General features: G+C 61.0%; 1 protein-coding gene across 3 annotated transcripts; it reads right to left on the reverse strand.

Moving 5' to 3' along the window:
* Nucleotides 1–954: 954 nt before the first annotated feature.
* PDLIM4 (PDZ and LIM domain 4) lies at nucleotides 955–16,557 on the reverse strand. Of its 3 annotated transcripts, none has more exons than XM_084886329.1 (7): nucleotides 16,380–16,557; nucleotides 11,793–11,944; nucleotides 7,358–7,439; nucleotides 2,116–2,297; nucleotides 1,742–1,908; nucleotides 1,386–1,503; nucleotides 955–1,275 (listed from the first exon to the last, which is right to left on the reverse strand). In XM_084886329.1, the coding sequence occupies exons 1-7, from the start codon at nucleotides 16,470–16,472 to the stop codon at nucleotides 1,071–1,073; spliced, it is 999 nt and encodes a 332-aa protein (XP_084742455.1). In that variant the 5' UTR covers nucleotides 16,473–16,557; the 3' UTR covers nucleotides 955–1,070. The 3 variants fall into 3 exon arrangements, with proteins under 3 accessions (XP_084742455.1, XP_084742454.1, XP_084742456.1); XM_084886328.1 differs by lacking the exon at nucleotides 16,380–16,557 and adding an exon at nucleotides 14,010–14,674; XM_084886330.1 differs by lacking the exon at nucleotides 16,380–16,557 and adding an exon at nucleotides 12,844–13,953.
* Between the last annotated feature and the right edge of the window lie 1,203 nt (nucleotides 16,558–17,760).

The raw sequence follows: 17,760 nt of genomic DNA on the forward strand, positions 1-17,760 counted from the left end.
GAGTACTGTTGTGTGCTGATGCTGAGTGTGAATTGATAAGTCTTTTGTGGTTTGCAGTAGCACAAAATTGACAATCGCACAAACGCATATTATTCGGGCTCACTAAATAAAACGGGACTAAATAAACAAGGCTGCTTCTAGTCGGGAGCAAGCTAAGGAGGGAGGAGTTGCACATGACCCGGGGTCCCGGAGCGTCCTTGGGTGTGAGCAGCCACAGCTCACCAGTTCTGGCAGCATTAATATTTTTTAAGCATGAGCGTCTCCACCAGGATGCATACTACCGAGCTGCGAAAAGACAAGACCGAGGCGGCTGCGCACACACTGTAACAACCGGCCTCTGACTTGGGTGTTTACTCTTTGGAGGGGTTGAAGGGTGAGGCCCTAGGCCAGTGTTCTAAAATCTTCTCCGCCCTTCTTCACCACCTCCCCGCTCAGCGCGCCCCCTGGTGGTGAGAGAGGGGAAGGGAGAGGAGAAGGAGAGGAGAAGGAGGGAAGAAAGGGAGAAACACAGAAGGGAGAATTCTGAGAATGCAGGGAGACAGATGCACTCCCCCCGTCATACACCCTGCGGGGCAATCCTCCTGTGGCTGCTAGGGGTGCCCGCGCTCATGCTGGTGGCAAGACGGGGCCTTTCCTGTTTGTGCTCGCCTCTGCCACACCGTTCCTCACTCTGTACAGCTCTCCGCTCCTTAGTTCTCAGCTGGCACCTTCCCTGACTGCACGAAGGTCAGATCCCTCCGCATGATGACATCACCTCACAGCACCCCAGACCTCACGCGCCTCCCTTTGAACAGAACTTGTGATTCATGTCTGCCGCCCACCCAGGCTGTGGCCTCCTAGGACAGCCCAGTGCCTGTCTCGCTCTCCGTTGCATCCAGTGCCCCGGGCATGCTTGGATTCTGAACAGCTGGCACCCGGGAGCCACGGCCTGCACTGGAGGGAGAGACTACATGGTGGAGGCCAGCAGAGGGAGTTTATTTATTAGGGAGGCAGGGCGAACGTTTATTTACACGGGGCATTGTTGGAAGAAGCAGAGGTGGGGTGGGGTAGGGTGGGGTTACAGGAGCAGCTCAGACGAGTTCCACCTTGGCGTTGGGGTACACCGCCACCACGTCATAGCCCTCAGGAGGCTTGACGCGCGCCTTGGCGTGGATCTCGCAGTACAGCCGCTCGTCCAGGAAGAAGTAGCCGCGCTGCTTGAGGTTCAGGCCGCAGTCGCTGCACATGAAGCACTCGGGGTGGTACAGCTTGTCCCGCGCCTTCACGATGGTGCCCCTGATGGGAGGCCGGCAGGGGACGGCATTGGGGGACAGGTTCTCCGGGCTGCCTGGCCCGGGCGTCAGGGGGATCTGGGGGGGAGGGGGCAGGCCGGGGCTGATACTCACACGATGCCGTGGCCGCAGCGCGTGCACTCGGGCAGCCCCTGCAGGCCGCTCAGCGGGGCTCCCAGCTTGCCGGCCGTGGGCTTCAGGTTCCGGGGGCTGCCAGCTCCCTGCCGCTCCCCTGAAAGCCCGAGCGCAGGTGGCATGAGCCAGGTGCAGTCCCGAGGTCAGAAAAAGGGAAAAACTTCCCTTCTTCAAGGGCTGAGCCCTTGGGCCTGGCTTTCGGGGACCCCGACACGCAGACTGGGGATGGGGAGGGAGTGCTTGGGGAAGGGCCGTGCCAGGGATGGGGCCGCGAGGGGTCGATCCAGGGACACGCGGAGTGGGAAGGCAGATGGGGGAAGGGGCTGGCGTCTTACCGCCCTCGCCAGCCTCCAGCATGCCCTGCAGGTAGCGGAAGGAGCCGGACTGCTTGGGCTCGGCGGGCGCGAGGGGCTCGGCGGGCTCCTGCAGCATCCGGTACACCTCCGAGCCCCTGTGGGCGCCGCAGTCCCCGCTCCGCAGGAGGCCTCTGCCTGGGTCAGCGCTGGGCAAAGGAGAGGCAGGGAAGGGCGGTTACAGCGCCAACCTCCACTCCGCCTGCCCAGAGGTCTGGGGAAAGCCTCATTGTACTGTCAGTGTGCGAGCCGCCGAGACCCAAGAATCAAGGTCCAGAGGGGACCTGGTGAGGTTTGAGGGGCTGGGGCTTAAGGCGGGATTTAGGTGTGGCTGCAGAAACCACGCCCGGTACTACCTGTGGGGCGGAGACACATGCATGGCACTCATCTGGGCCAGCAAGGCGGCCTCACTGCTGCTGCCGTTGTGAGGGACGGAGAGGAGAGGCGACTGCCCGTAAGGAGATCCCAGGTCCGGCCTGCCGTCTTCTGGGCCATTCCCTGTGGCCGAGGGCCGCCTGCTGGCCATCGGACTGCCATCCTACGAAAGAGAGAGGTCTGAGGTACTGCTGGGAGACCCTCTGGGGCAGGGCCTGTGGCCACTCCTAGCATAGCTACCCCCTCTGCCATGCCAGGCCTTCTTGGATGCTGGCTGGCTACCCCTGCTCTGGCATCTCCGGGTAATGGTGCCCAGGCAGGGAGGGAGTCTGTGGGGAAGGGCTGAGCCTTAGGCCTGGTCCAGGCCCCCCCGCCCCCCAATCTCCCCTCCCCAAAATGAGAAATGCCTGTAGAAAGTCAGCACAGAAACCGGCAGGCCTGAGACTCAGACTTGGCTCCTGAGTCCTGTGGTGGTTCTGACCACCAGTGCCCGTGAGGGGTGGCGTTAGGGTGGGGGCTTCCCAAGAAGCCGGTGTGTGTGGCTTCCTTGTTGAGGTGGTCCCGGGGCCAAACCTTCCTACTTGCCAGAACTGTCCTGGATACTGGATGAGTCCATGGCTAGAACCAAAAAGGAAAGTCTGTCCTACAGCCAGGAAGGGTCACCCAGCACTGTGTGCCAAGGACCTCTGGGGCGGAAGGCTGAGCTCTAAATGTGCCATTGTGAGGCCAGCTTCCTCTCGGCTTGTGCCTCTGCCCCCATTTCCTGCGTCCCAGGCTGAAAAGGTGGCCTTCTGTGGGCACAGCAGATGAGGGGCAGAGGCAGGGCCAGGGTTCAAGCCTCCCCAGCCCACTACGCCACGGCCGGTCTGACGTCCATGGCGGAAACATTTTGGGGAGCGGTGCCCTGACCATGCCTCCTGGGCCCATGAGGGGTATTTCTGTGGGTGCGGGTCTGAATGGGGCCTGGGATCTCTGTCTCTGCAGAGTCCAGGGCTGCGCTGCCCCAGCTGAGAGTAAACATGCCCACAAGCAATGTGAACACAGGCACACACACTCTGACACGTACATGTGCATGAAGACAACACACACCAGCCAATCCACCCACATAACCTAGTCACACATAAAGAGCCAGTGCTGGCCACCCTGGCGATGTCGATGGCGGCCTCCATGGCTGGAATGAGGTTGGCCGCCAGAGCAGCCTGACTGTAGGGTGGGGCCAATCGTGCAGGCCATGAAGGTGGTCTGAGCCTCAGCCTGGAAGATGACATATAAATATCCCCTTTGCTCTACAGCAGCGGTCGCCAATCTTTTGGACCTCATGGGCCACCAGACCACCAGTTGACAACCACTGCTCTACAGTGTGGACGGGGACACTAGGTGGGGAGGAAAGGACCCCTAACCTGGGGGGAATGAGTCTGGCTTGGACTTAGGCTGCCTCCAGCGTTGGGGCACAGTTAAGCTTGCAGGGCTCTGCCTGACTGTCCTGCTTTCTGCAGGCTCTGAGCTGGGCAGGAGCTTAGGCAATGAATGGGTGGACCAGCAGCTGAAGGGGGTGATACCACCACATTCCCAGCGGACAAAGGAAAGGTGCACAGGTGGGCCCCCATCAAGAAGGCAAGAGCAGCAGGAAAACCCTTGTCCCCACTGGGCCCAACAAGAGCCCCAAGGAGCCTGAGCACTCTCATATATGCGTGTCCGCTGGGCAAGCAGGCGGGCACGGCTGGCCTGGCCTGGCCTGTAATGGGGACCAGATGGGCCATGGGCCATGGGGGCAGGGCTGGCAGGTACAGAGGAGGCTTCAATAGGAAGGGGAGGTCAGAGGGACCTGGGAAGGAGGCCCCCACTCAGCGCCACCCAGAGGGTGTGAGTCTATTTCAGGTTCATCAGAGCCTCTGCTCCTCCACAGCCACCCATGCAGCAGCCGCTCTAGGTGTGAACTTGGTGGGTAGGGCACCATGGTGACCTCGGTCCTAGCTCTACCACTCATTCACCGAGCAAGCCACTTCACCTTTGAACCTCTGTTTCTTCATCTGTGAAATGGAGCATGTGACGATCCCTATATCGTAAGTTCTTTGTGGGGATAAAATGAGACAGTTGCATACAAAGCACTTAGCATAGTGCCTGCTGCCCGGCAAACGCCCTTTGGATAAATAGCTGCCCTGAGCATTCCTGAGCCCCATCCCCGGACCGCTCTTCTCTGTGAGGCAGTGCCCTGGTGCCACGTGCTGGCTGCTGGTTTGGTTGTTGAAGCCGCGGTTGGGTTAGTGAGCAGAATGGGGGACACTGACTTCCACGTGACTGTGGTCAACATGTGGGGCACTCAGTTTGGACGGAGGTGGGTGCTGAGTCTAGAGGGCACCTTTCAGAATCCAAGCTCCAGCTCTCTGCTAGTCTGGAGAGAACAGGCTGAGTGTGCGAGGGCTGCCTGCCCCACCACGCTTGCCTTAACCCTGTGGTTGGCAAACGGTGGCTAGTGAGCCACATGCAGCTCTTTGGCCCCTTGAGTGTGGCTCTTCCACAAAATACCAGAGCCGCTGAAACTGGTTTGGCTCAGTGGACAGAGCGTCAGCCTGCGGACTGAAAGGTTCCAGGTTCAATTCCGGAAAGGGCATGTACCTTGGTTGCGGGCACATCCCCCCAGTGGGAGGTGTGCAAGAGGCAGCCAGCTGATCGATGTTTCTAGCTCTCTATCCCTTTGGAGCTTGGGCAATGAATGGGTGGACCAGCAGCTGAAGGGGGTGATACCCTTCAGCTGCTGGTCCAAGGAGTCCAAGGAGTCCTTAGCATAGTGCCTGCTAAGGAAATACCTTACATGAATGGGTGGACCAGCAGACAAAGGAAAGGTGTCACATGGACTCCTTAGACCCCCTCTCCCTTCCTCTCTGTAAAAAAATCAATAAAATATATTTTAAAAAAATACCACGGCCTGGGCGAATCTATTTTGAAGAAGTGGCGTTAGAAGAAGTGTAAGTTTAAAAAATTTGGCTCTCGCCAGGACCGGTTTGGCTCAATGGATAGAGCGTTGGCTTGGGGACTGAAGGGTCCCGGGTTCGATTCCAGTCAAGGGCATGTACCTTGGTTGCGGGCATATCCCCAGTAGGGGGTGTGCAAGAGGCAGCTGATCGATGACTCTCTCTCATCAATGTTTCTAACTCTCTATCTCCCTCCCTTCCTCTCTGTATAAAATCAATAAAATATATTTAAAAAAAAAAATTTGGCTCTCAAAAGAAATTTCAATCATTGTACTGTTGATATTTGGCTCTGTTGACTAATGAGTTTGCCGACCACCGCCTTAACCCACCACCTGATTCTCAGCTTAAATGCCACCTTCTCCAGGCAACCTTTCCTTATCACCGTCCTGCCTCTGCTCTGGGCTGTACCAGTGCCTCCTGGGTTTCCACGTGAGGGCTGAGAGGAGAGGAGAGGCGCCTACACCCAGCACAAAAGGTGGCCTGAAGCTCCTGTTGGCCCCGTCGCATCCCTCGTGGGGGTGCGTGCCAGGGCAGCTAGTGCTGGTCTGAGGGCCAGCTGTGGTTTTCTCCTCCTCTGAGGGCTCCAGCTGGGCCCACCCTCCTCCCCTGTGGGCAGAGGGTGGGGACAGTGTGGGACAATGGGCCCTGTGTCTGTGTTACTGAGGATACAGTCCTGCAGGGGCTGGCGGGGGTGTTTCTTTCGCCACCCATGGAGCCCATGACCTTTTAAGTACAAAAGGCGGGCGGCGGCTGAGGGGCTGCCCTGTTGCTTGTGGAAAATCTCTTCGCTTTCAGCCTCAGCAGCCTGGTCCTGGCAGAGGTCAGCAAGGGACAGTGTGGGGTGATTAGGATTGCCAGCTATATCTGCTTACTATGCCTGGGCCCAGCCCTCAGCCCCCCAGGTCCACCGGCCCTGAGCCTCTCCTGGAGACAGAACAGAGCAAGCTCAGGCCCCTCTGTCCTGGCCATTCTGGCCCGAGCCTCACACACGAGCCTCACACAATGCTGCTCCCCTCTGCCAGGCCCAAGTGTGGTTGATTTGTCTGTGTCCTCCCTCTCCCTCTTCCCCAGATGCCATGAGCAGCGGGTTCATGGGGCCAGAGCAAGCTTCTGAGACACAGGTGTGGCCATGAGTCTCTGCAAGAACAGCGGAAGTCCCGGATAGAGGAAACCAAGAGCCTCTTTGCTACGCTGCTCCATCCCTCACCCCTCACCTCTCCCTCCCACTTCCTCTCTGATCTCTTGACAGAGTCACATGGACTCCTTAGACCCCTGGCTTCTGCCATCCCAGAGCTGCTAAGTGTCTCGCCCCTTCTCGAATAGGCACTCCCTGGCATGTGGTAAGCAAGTGGCCTCAGGATGCCAGCAAAGGCACGGTGGGGACTGGGATGGATGGTGAGGGAGAGGGCACAGCAGAGCCTGTCCTCCAGTACAGCAGAGCCCCCATGGCAAGAGTGGACACAAGCAGCCAGGAGGTTATGGCCCCACAGTTCTGACTCCATCACATACCAGTTCCATCTCCACCTTGTCCAAACTATGTGGCACAGAGGTGTGGAGCTGGGTGGGGTGTTTTATACCGTAGTCTTGCCAACTGGGTGCCTCTCAAGCCCATGGCAAAAAGAGGCTGTAGAACCGACTGGCCCCCCTCATTCTCCTTGAAGACAGCACTCTTGTCATCCATGAAGAGGTGACTGAGCAGGTAGGCCTTCAGCCTGAAGTCTGCTAGATGCCATCCCAGGATGGCCAGGAGAAGATTTCAGCCTTGGATTGGAGCAAGGAAATACCTTACATTCAAAGGTCAGCCTTATGGCCTGAGGTTGGCTCTGGTCAGGTGCTTACTCAAGGCCGGGATGAAATACAAAAATGCCCCATTGCCTGAGGTCCGCTCACAGCCTGAGGTTGTCCCCACTCTGCTCCAAAGCCTGGTGGCTTCCTCCTGGTCTGACATCACTGGGTGCCAGGATGAAACCCAGCTGGGTGGGTGTTAGCCCTGAGCCAAGGCCTGGCCCAGTCCCTCCCCACCACAGACACCTTAGTCCCAGAGTCCAGGACTGCCTGGAGTATAGACAGAATCCCCAGCAGGTGCCCATCACCTGGGCAGCCCAGGATGGGGCATGGGCATGGCCCAGAGAAGCCTCCTGCTTCAGGCTGGCCTGGGGAGCCGAGAGCCTAGGGGAGGACACCCAATGCAGTTAAACCTGGGGACCAGGCCTGGCTCCTCTCCCTGGGCTTGCTCTGAGTCTTTACATACCTGGGTCTCGGGGTTGATGTGGATCCTGTGTGCCTGAGCCTTGCTGTCTTCTGGGGCACTGGGCCAGCTTTTGCCTTCAGGCCTGTGGCGGGAATTTAGGATGGTCAGATATATCTGCTCACTCTGCCTGGGAACTAAGACCAAGAAGGCCTGGGTTCTGGGCCCAGAGCCACGCAGGACCGGGTCTGACACCCTGTTCAGAGAAGGAAATGAGCCCCGTGCTTTTCCCTGCACTAGAGAGGTGGCTGCTGTGGCAAGGGACATGACTCTAGATCTGCCACCCACCTGGGATGGGGCTGTGTGTCCCTCCCCTGCCAGCCGCTCCGTCTCTCTCTGGTCTGGTTCTTAGAGAGGGAGCCAGGCCCCACACACCAATCAGCGGGGAGCGCATCCACTCAGCCCTCTTCTGGGGCAGCCTCTGGCTGGGCCTGGGGTCGGGCGTCCATGGGCTCCGGGGGAGGTGGAGTGGAGGCTGAGGGATGTGCCTCCCTCCCGCCGATGCCGGCAGAGTCATCACCAATGTCTGCCCAGCCCAGCCCAGCCCAGCCCAGATGGGAAACAGGCCATTAGGAAATTCCTGCTTCACCATAGAAACCAAAAGCCAAACACCACTCAGGAGGGAAAAAAACATCATTAACCTGACACAAGCAGGGCAGACAGGCCTGGCGGCTACTGGCCGGGGGCCCAGGCCTACCACTCAGTAGCCCTATGGGGAGGCAGGCCAGGGGTGCGGGGACTTTGGACTGGCTGGTGGGTTTGAAGTGAGGCTGGTCAGACCAAAGGGGAATCATGTCTCCACTCTACCCCAGAAGCCTCTGGGGGCTTCTACTTCGTATCCACTTCCCGGGGTTTCTTGAGGTCTTGGTCCCTGGGCCAGCAGCTCCGTCCTCTCTCTCCCTCTCCCCGCTCAGCAGACCCGTGGTCCACACCCACTCTGCGTTTCCTCACCTCCGCCTGGTCACAGAACGGGCCTCGGCGCTCTCCCCAGGCCTCACCTCTGCTTTTGTCCATTCTTTGCCTCCTGCAAACTACCTCTCTCCTCCACAGCCATCTGGAGGTCTGTGGCACAACCCCTGCTGCCCAGGGCAACACCGCCACTGCTGGCATCTGGCTCCTGCCCTCTCCGCCAGGCTGCCTCGTGACTGCCCCAACGCACAGCTCTCACCGTGGCCTCCACCCGCTGGGGCCTCCGGGGACAAACCGAGGACCTCGCACGTGGCTATCTGCCTTCTACTTTCCCGAAGCTCTGCCCAGAAGAGAAGTACACGTCTGAGGTCTGAAGGTCAGAGAGCACCAGAGTCCGGAGCCCTGAGGGTGGCTCAGGAAGTCAGATCAGCAGGAAGGGCTTCTTCATGTGTCAACCTGCATCTCCAGGCCTTCCCTGCAGGCCGGGGAGTGACTCCGTCTGCCATCTTGAAGCGAAGGGACAGCCAAAGGGTGGACTGTGCAAAAGCACCTTGTACTGCACACAATGGGCAACAGTGTCCCCACCAGAGGCCCCGGGGTCGGGGTCGGAGCGGATGCCAGGAAAGCCGTGGGTCTACAGAGCATGCCCAGGGAGTGGGGATTGGCTTGAACTGTTCGCCACCTGGCTTTGAGTTTCAGACAAAATACCGTATTTTCCGGCGTATAAGACGACACTGTGTTCTAGTAAAAAGCCTGCTCAGATTGGCCAGAGTCAGAGAGGCGGTCTATTAAAAAAAAGAACTGGTGTTGCCTCGGAAGTGGGGGGTAGTCTCATACAGCGAATATAGGCCTACACCTATGTTTTAACTGTAAAATTAGGGGGTCGTCTTATACGCCGGAAAATACGGTAAGCATAGCGGGGAAGCCGTGCTTTTATTTCACGTTTCATCCCACAGAAAAGTCTGTGGAGGATAAAAGCCCTTTGGACACGAGAGGCCAGGCAGGGAAGCTGGACTTGGGAGAGCCCAATTGGGGGGGCCCTTGGGACCCAAGCATAGCATAGGTCCTGGCAGGACAGAGAGCAGAGTCAGGGGTCTTACAGGTGAGAAGGTGCCCAGGAGAAGAGATGGTGGCCCAGAGTTATCAAGGCCCTGGTGATGACTGAGAATCTGCACGTGTGATGATTGAGGATAAGGCCCCTGAGGACTGGACCCCAGGTTTTCACCCTGACCGAGCAGACTTGGTCCATCCTCATCACCCAAACCCCAGATCACAGGACAGTCCCCGTTTTGGAGTTGAGGAAGCTCATGGCTCTGAGGTGAAGTCACTTGGTGGAAGACAGCAGTTCCCGAGTGCAGAGCTGGGGCGGGAACTGTGGTGGTAGAGACTGTGCTGGCACCTGCTCCACGGCCGGCGTGGAGCAGGCCAGTGGACTCGGGGCTCCGTCCATGCTGGGCTTGGAACAAATGACCAGGGAAGGAAGGAAGGAAGGAAGGGGGCCCTCCACCCTCCCCCCATCCCGCCCCCCTGCCCTGACACCATTGCCTCTGGGAACCTCCTGACTCAGGCCTGCTGTGAGCCTCCCCACCTCCCACTCCCTCCCCAGCCTCAGTACCACCGGGACTTCCCTTATTCAGCCGTCAAGGCGAGAGGTGAGTCAGGGCCCAGGAACCCAGCCAAGAGGGGTGGCCTCGGAGGCCGTTCGTGGGCAGGCGGCGCTGACATTCCCCGGGCCAGCCGGTACCTCCGTCTGGGAGAGGGTGATGAATGTGATCCTGCTCCACGGAGAAGGAAACCCAGGAGCACAGAGGTCATGTGGGGTCCCTGAGACCCCAGAGGCTGGAGGAGGACCAGCTCTGCAACAGCGTCCCCACCTGTGGGCCAGGTGGAGTGCACAGGGCCTGGCCTTACATCTGGACCCACTTAGCACCGAGAGCACAGCCAGGGGCCCTGACCCCAACCTGGACCTGGGCCAGACACAAACAGGGGCTACTTCGGAAGCCTTCCCGCCATGTTTCATGGCTCCAGGCCGATGGACCAGCCCCCTCCCGCCACCGCTAAGACGTGGTTAGCTGTGCTGTGGTCTGGGGAGGCTTCTCCCACACACGTCCACAGGGGGTCACGGAAAGTCCCTGCTATCAGTGAATGCGGCCGAGCTCAGCAGCAATGTCTGACTTCACTGGATCCAGGCAGGACAGGGGGCAGGGAGAGCTGAGTCAGCCACGACCCAGCCGACTGCTATCAGAACTGAGCAAAGGCCCAGGGCCTGAGCATGGCAGCGGACGCCCCAGGTAGACCGTCCATCCTAGACCATCTATAGGGCACAGCTGGGGCTCAGGGACTGCCCATCCTCCCTCATGAGGCTGTGCAACGTTAAGAGGCCCTGGCATCCGGATGTAACCAGGGCAGAGGCATGGGCCACCGTGGGGAGCTGGGGCACAGCAGCGGTGGGGCTGGTAGGTGTGGTTAGCAGCCAAGTAGGCATGGAGTTTCTGGGAGTGAGAGAGACCAGAGGTCAAATTTTACTTCCCAGCTCCCTGGCTGTGGGACTTGAAGCACCCGCTAGCCTTTCTTTCTTTCTTTCTTTCTTTTTTTTTTTTTAAACTTAGGTTTATCCTTTTTTTTTTTTTTTTAAATATATTTTATTGATTTTTTACAGAGAGGAAGGGAGAGAGATAGAGAGCCAGAAACATCGATGAGAGAGAATCATCGACCAGCTGCCTCCTGCACAACCCCCACCGGGGATGTGCCCACAACCAATGCACATGCCCCTGACCGGAATCAAACCTGGGACCCCTCAGTCCGCAGACCGACGCTCTACCGCTGAGCCAAACCCGTTTCAGCTCTTTCTTTTTTTTTTAAAAAAAATACATTTTTATTGATTTCAGAGAGGAAGGGAGAGGGAGCAAGAGACAGAAACACCAGTGATGTGAGAGAATCATTGATTGGCTGCCTCCTGCACGCCCCAGACTGGGGATTAAGCTCACAACCCGGGCATGTGCCCTGACCGGGAATAAAACCGTAACTTCCTGGCTAATAGGTTGACACTCAACCATCGAGCTATGCTGGCCGGGCACCCTCTATTCTTTCTGAGTTTCAGCTGTCTCATCTGTAGAGTGGGGCCTGTATTAGGTTTTATTCTATCAAGTTGATTCGAGGGTTAGAGGAGGTGTTGGACAAGTTACCTTTTTGGTCATTAAGCTGGTCACTTAGGGGCGAGGAGAGGACTGAAGTCCGCCATCCGGAGACCACCCAAGGTCTTCTTTCAGCCCTGGTGTTGGGCTGCTTTCCCCCTCGCCCCCCGCCCCTCCCCCGCCATAAGTTCCCAGCGCACTTCCAGCCGGCGTTAGAGGGGGCCTCTGTTTTTAAGGCACCGCCATATCCAGTGCCTGCCAGCCCCTGTGAAAGCACTACTCCTTCGGTCCGGGTGCCGGAGTGACGCAGAGCGCCTGCGAGGCCCAGCTCACCCAGGATGCCGGCCCCCCATCCCTCCCCCCAATGATCCCGGCCCAGCCTCCCCGGAGCGTACCTGCTCACGGAGAGCGTGAGGTGGTCGTGGCAGCCCTTGATGCGGTTCTGCGCCTCCAGGTGTGTCATGAGCTCTGTGCTCTCCCCATTGATGGCCTGGATCAGGTCCCCAGGGCACAGGGCAGCCAGGGCAGCCTTGCTGCCAGCGTGGACCTGCGGGTGGACAAGTCGGATGGCTGGGCGCTCGTCACCACGTGGCCTTGTGTAGCCTCTGCTCTGGACACCCCGATTCCAGCACCCGGAGGCCTGGTGGGGTGTAAGGTCAGATGCGATGGGCTTCCTCTGGGCTGGGACGAGGGGGACGTCACCCCTGCAGCCTGCTCACACGCCCAAGGATAGGCAAGGGGCACACAGGGGTACACGTGCTCCCGGATACACACAGAGCATGGACCTTTCACAAACCACCCCACCCAGCCAGACCGCACAGCAACCCCCTGGCCGACATTCAAAGCCTTTGTGACCTCGGCTCCCTTCCTGTTTCCTCTCATCCCCACCCCACATTCACCTCCTCCCACCCACACTCTGTCTGGATCATCGGAGTGTCCAGGGGGTCCTTGCGGGCACCAGGGGTCTCTCACCTCCACGCTTCCGCGGATGCTGTTCTCTTTACCTGGTACATTCTTTCCTTTGACCCCAAGTCCTAATGACCAGCCTACTCCTTCCTCCTCACCCTTCAGGTCCCAGCAGAGAGGCTGTGTCCTTGGGCACCCCTGCTCTGGGCTCTCACTGTACCCTGTACGTCCCCTGTACCACATTTCTCCCTTAACACTGCTAGTGCCTCCTCTAGGTCTGGGCCATCACCCCACTGGTATGTCCAGGGCCAGCCTGCATTTCTGGCTCACAGGACAGGCACTCACCCAGGCCTCCCCAGTGTCACCGGCCCCAGAGGGTCCATGGCGACCACAGCTTACAATGCTGGTCCCCCGGGGAGGGCCACGTGAGGCTGGGGACAGGCTCACCAGGAAGCCTGAGTGGCCAGCCCAGGGAGCTCTCCCCCGACCCCGGTCCTGGCACAGCCTTTGGAAACGGACGTCAGACGCCCTCACTCTCACCTAGTCCCTCCAGCAGGGCTCTGCCGCGGCTCGGTCGCCCTGTTCCTATGGGCGGGGGTGGGGGCTTCCGGAAACCCGGCCAGGTTCAGCGCGGCTAGTGCTCAGCAGTGAGTGGACAACGCTGAGGTGCTGGCAGCTCCTTGGCTGGCGTCCTGGTGTGGGCACTGCCCAAGCTGGCCTGCCCTGCCATAGGCTGCCCCAAGCATGACACCCACAGCCACTCGTCACCTTTCATGCTCACTCCTAAGGTCTTGGTGCGTGCACAGGCCTGTCCTCCATCCCAGCCTCTCCGGAAGGCCCTGCTCGGCCCCCTCTCCTCACGGACACCTCCTCCGAGACACGGCCCAGGCTCAGTGCTTTCCCCATAACCAGCTCCTGGCACCCTCTCAAGCACCTGGCGAGACAGCGGCCTTGTCATCCCTCCGACAGACAGAGAAAGAGGCTCAGGGGGAGCGGAGTCTTCCTCGGGGGTGGCTGCGGGGTGACTCAGCCGGCACGAGGGCGCATTCAGGCCCCGGTGGGTGGGGGAAGCTCTCGAAAGCAGAGGTGGCTGGAACCGCTGCCAGCTCCCCTGGCCCCGGGAGGGAGCTCCGGTCAGAGAGGCGGCTGGCCAGGAAACGGTGACGCTCCCGACTGACTTTCCACGCACTGTCCCCTCCATCCCGGAGGCGAGCCCGCTGTCCGGGTGAGAGAACGGGGTCCGGAGGAGGAGAGGAGGTCACTCGGTGGGTAAGGGGGAGTTAGGGTTTCCATCCCGCTCAACTGCTTCCAGGTCCTACGCTCATCACCACTGTGTGCTTCTCTGCAAAAACGGAGGGCGGGGAGAGGGATCGTCCCGGGTAGAAGGGCCAGCGTGTATGATGGCTCATTTGAGAGAGAGAGAGAGAGAGAGTAAACATTAAAAGCAGGCTTGTGGCGGAAGCATCACTAATGAGGAGAGGGTGGGAGAGAGGAAGTCAGAAGAGGAGTAGGGGCCAGGCCGGTGGGAATCTGGCATTTCTCCCAGGTGGACGGGAACCACGGAGGGCTCTAAGCAGGGACACCACAGGACAGAGCTGGATTCAAGCCGACCCCTCCGGCTGCAGAGTGAAGGATAAACAGACAGAAAGGAGGGAGAGGGGAGCAGTGAGTCAGCTGGGAGGCGGGACGTGAACCAGGCCCCTTACCTGCATCCCAGCCCCTGCTCCACTCCACCCAGCCCAGAGGCCGGGGCGGGCTGCGAGCCGGAGACCAGGTGCCACATTTTCCATACAGTTCCAGCCAGCTCCAGAGAGGCCTGGATTCCTGAGCCTGCTCTGCTGCTCGGGGTACATCCCCTTAGCCTCTCTGAGCCTCCGGTCCCCATCAGTCACGTAAAGCCAGAGGGAGTTCTCCCAGGGGCTGCTGTGAGAGCGCACTATTTGAGACGATCAGGGCAAAACCCTCCCACGGGGCGTCCGGCACACGGTGATGCTCATTCCAGGCACCAGTTGCCGGGGAGCTGGGACCAACACCCTTTAGGGTGTGGCCCGGAACCCTGTGGATGCACCCACGCCAGCAATCCCTGCCGTGTGCGGAAGGAGCCCTGGACACCGTTCTTAGAGGCTCTGTGAGCTGAGGTCGCAAGGCCCCCGCTCTGCCAGGCTGCCCGCCTCCTCCCTTCCTCCCCGTCTGAGGGTAGCTGTCCCTTCTGGGTGGGGGAGGCCCTGGAAGCACGAGGGGGCTGGGTCTTGAACCCCTGGGTGAGGACACTCCCATCTATCCTCGGTGTCTGCAAACCTGCCCTTGAGGGATCTGCTGGGCAAGCCGTGGCCTGTGCCTCCCCAGCCCCGCAAACCTCCCCAGATCCCACCCAAACCCGGGCTCCGCCAGCCTGGCTCCTCAGGCCTGAGCGGCTGCCATGTGACTCTGGGGGACAAGGGGGGTTTCTCCCAGGCAAACCCTCTCCCAGCCCCCTGCCTGCCTGCCTGCCTGCCTGCCTGCCTGCCAGGGGCCTGCATCACTGTCAGCTCCAAACAAGGCCGCTGCCGCCGCCGCTGTGACGTGTGGAGGCCTTTCCTTGCAGGCAGCCAGCCGCGTGGGCAACAGATGTCTCTGCTCCCTGCCGCCTGCGGCCGTCAGCCGCCGCCACCGCGCCTGTCAGCAGCCTCGCGCCCAGGATGCCCGGCCCCCCGGCGGGTCTAGCGCCCCCACCAGCCCACCTCGGTGGACACACGGCGTGACACACACAGGCAGACACGGAGGCTCGCCCCCTCCCCCAGCGGGGCTCCCTCAGGAAAGGGGGAGATGAAAGGCTGCCGGATGTGCAGCCGGCCTGCCTCACTCGGCCCCAGGGACCCGGTGGTGTGGGGTGAGGGAGATGGGGACCCTCCCGGGACAGCTGGGCCTGCCTGTCACCCCGGCCCCCAGAAAGGGGATTCCGCCGGGCGCCCGCCCCGCTCCCAGGAACTGGGAAGAAGTACCTGAAAGTCCAGCCAGCTTGGTCCAGCCCCCCAGGCGAGAGGGGGCAGGGGGGCGGGGGAGGTGACTCTCAGTTTCCCTGACACAGGCCCCTGAAAGGCCAGAGCAGCTGTGCAGGGAGCAGGAGATGACTCTCTGATGCCCTCAGCTCCTTCCCTCCAGACGGGGGCCTCCAAGGGCAGGGCCTGGGCTCTCTCCTCTTCTGTCCCTGAGGCTGGGACCCCCAGGGGCTGAGTCTGAGTCCCCTATTCTGGCCCTTCAAACTACGGAACCCCAAGGCTGGTCAGAATCCCATCTCCCCCAGAACGGGCTCCCCTCTGATAGGGCCCAAGTCCTCTCCTCTGCCTTTCTGCCCTCAAATTAGCCGCAGGGCAGCGGGGGGGGGGGGGGGGGAGGGGGGGTTGTGCCCCCATCCCTCCCTCCTCTGACCTACGCCTGGGGCAGAGTAGGTCCTGGAATCCTGAGGAACTGGGCTGAGGCTGACCCAGCCCCTGGCCTTGAGGGGAGAGAGGGGAGAGGTCTCACAAGCTTAGAGTCAAGTCTCTCCTTTTCCTGGAAACCAAAGATTCCTCCAGTTACTTCCCCTTAGGTCACCCGAGGCCGCGGCTGAGAGTGACCAAAGCCAGGGTGGGGGATCCTTCTCTTCTCCGACTCAGGGAGCACCCCAGCTCTGCGGGCAGGGACCTTTGATAAGGGGGGGTGGACTCTCAATCATTTTGCTCCGAATCTTTAGGTTGGGTTCCCTCTAAGCAGGGTTGCTGAGCTTCTGTAGATCTGTCTACAGCATCTACAGAAGGCTGCGGTCCTTCCCTGGCCTGCAGTGAGTCCCCCCCCAGCCCCCCAAATGAGGCCAGCGGGAAGGCTGATGTGTGAATTCGTGGGGTGTTCCTCCACGAGATGAGGCGGGCGGGCCCAGCAGAAGGGAGGGGAAGGGGCTGGGGCGACACTGCCCAGCCTGGAAGCCTCCTCTGTGGGCCACCCAGGCCAACCCCCAGCCTGTGAGCCCCGGGAACGTCGGGGGTCCGGGTCCCGGGCGGATCGCGGGGACCACGTCCCAGACCCAGGACCTCCCCGCCGCCCGCGCCCGCCGGACTCACCCGCGAGATGGTGAGGGGCGCGCTGAAGTCCCGGCCGCCCACCAGGCGGAAGCCCCAGGGCGAGGGGCCGCGTAGGGTCACGGAGTGCGGCATCGCGGGCGGGAGCCGCAGCGGGAGCCGAGCGGACACTGAGGATCCCGCAGCCGCCGCCGCCGCCGCCCGGGCGCCGCCCCGCCCCCGGCCCGCCCGCCCGGCCGGACCCCGCTCCGCCCGCCCCCGCCCCGCTCTGCGCGCGCCCGGATTGGCCCCGCCGCGCCCCGACCCTCCCACTTCGGGGGGCTCCGAGGACCCGCCCCCCGCCGCGCACCCCCTCCGGGCTCCTGGGACCCCCGCCCAGGACGGCTCCGACGGCTGGATCCCGCCCGGCTGGCGCTCTGCGGCCGCGCACCCAGCCCGGCCCGGAGCTCCGCTCAGGCCCTTTGAAGTCGCTCCTGCGGGGCGGCGCCCGGCCGGAGGGATGGGGAGGGAGGGATGGGGAGGAGGGGGTGTGGGCAGGTGGGGGATGGGGCCGCTCCTCGTCATCAGAGTACTGGTCGGCAAACCCGCGGCCCCACCCCTCGGTGCGCGCGTCCCCAGAACCGCGAGTACGGCTGGGGAGCCCTGGGCCCGAACAGGCCTAGGTCAGGGACCCGGACTCAGCGTGACAGCCCGCGCTGCCCAGTATGGGGGTGGGAGCAGAAAGGTACCCGACCTGGTTCCTGGAGGCCAGGAAGGCTGTGTGGATGAGGTGGCCCTGACTTGGGTCTCTAGAAGCAAGATGTCCCTTATCTTGTCATCCAGGTGTCCCTGCTTCCCCAGGACCTTAGCCTTCTCCTGCACAGCTCTCTCCCCGCCTCCTTTTAAGGAGTTTTGTTTCCCCACGTTTCCTGGGAAAGGGGCGGCTAGGGTAACGAGAGTGGCAGCTGTCCCACAAACGGGAGTGGACCAGCTTCTCTTGGGGCTCTCTCCCCACTCTGAGCCATGCACCCCAGGGCATCCTGGAACAGCCTTTGCAGGTGCCACGGCTTGGCCATCTGGCTCCCCAGGCTGCATCAGGGCAGCAGTGTTTGCTTCTCCAGACTCTGAGGAGGTCCCTAGTTCAGTCATTCTTGACAACCCTGTGTCCCCTCTTAGCCACGTTCTGGGAAGGGCTCTGTCCTCGAGAGGCTGAGAGGGGGTGGTGTGAGATGTGCTTGGGAGTCACCCCCAAGGAGAGCTGCTGCTTGAGAGGAACAGCCTAGTGTAGTGTCAGGAAGTGGCACCCTTTGGGGTAGACCATGGATGCCTCTCTGGGAGACGGGGTGCTGCTGTGGGTCGAGCTTGCAGAGAAGCCGGAGCGGTGTGTGCAGCAGCGGTGTGTGTAGCAGCGGTGTGTGTGCAGGGGGGTGTCCACACCCGCAGA

Source organism: Pipistrellus hanaki, assembly GCF_964339955.1.
Source record: "Pipistrellus hanaki genome assembly, chromosome: 5".
NCBI lineage: Eukaryota > Metazoa > Chordata > Mammalia > Chiroptera > Vespertilionidae > Pipistrellus > Pipistrellus hanaki.

Bases quoted from the DNA above. Each gene is read 5' to 3' on its own strand.
- PDLIM4 (XM_084886328.1), bottom strand. From the start codon at position 14,156: ATGTACCCCGAGCAGCAGAGCAGGCTCAGGAATCCAGGCCTCTCTGGA. The intron at 1,909-2,115 runs GTAGTACCGGGC...TCCTTTGCCCAG, and splicing joins CATGTGTCTCCGCCCCACAG to CGCTGACCCAGGCAGAGGCC. The intron at 1,276-1,385 runs GTGAGTATCAGC...GCCTCCCATCAG, and splicing joins CGCTGCGGCCACGGCATCGT to GGGCACCATCGTGAAGGCGC.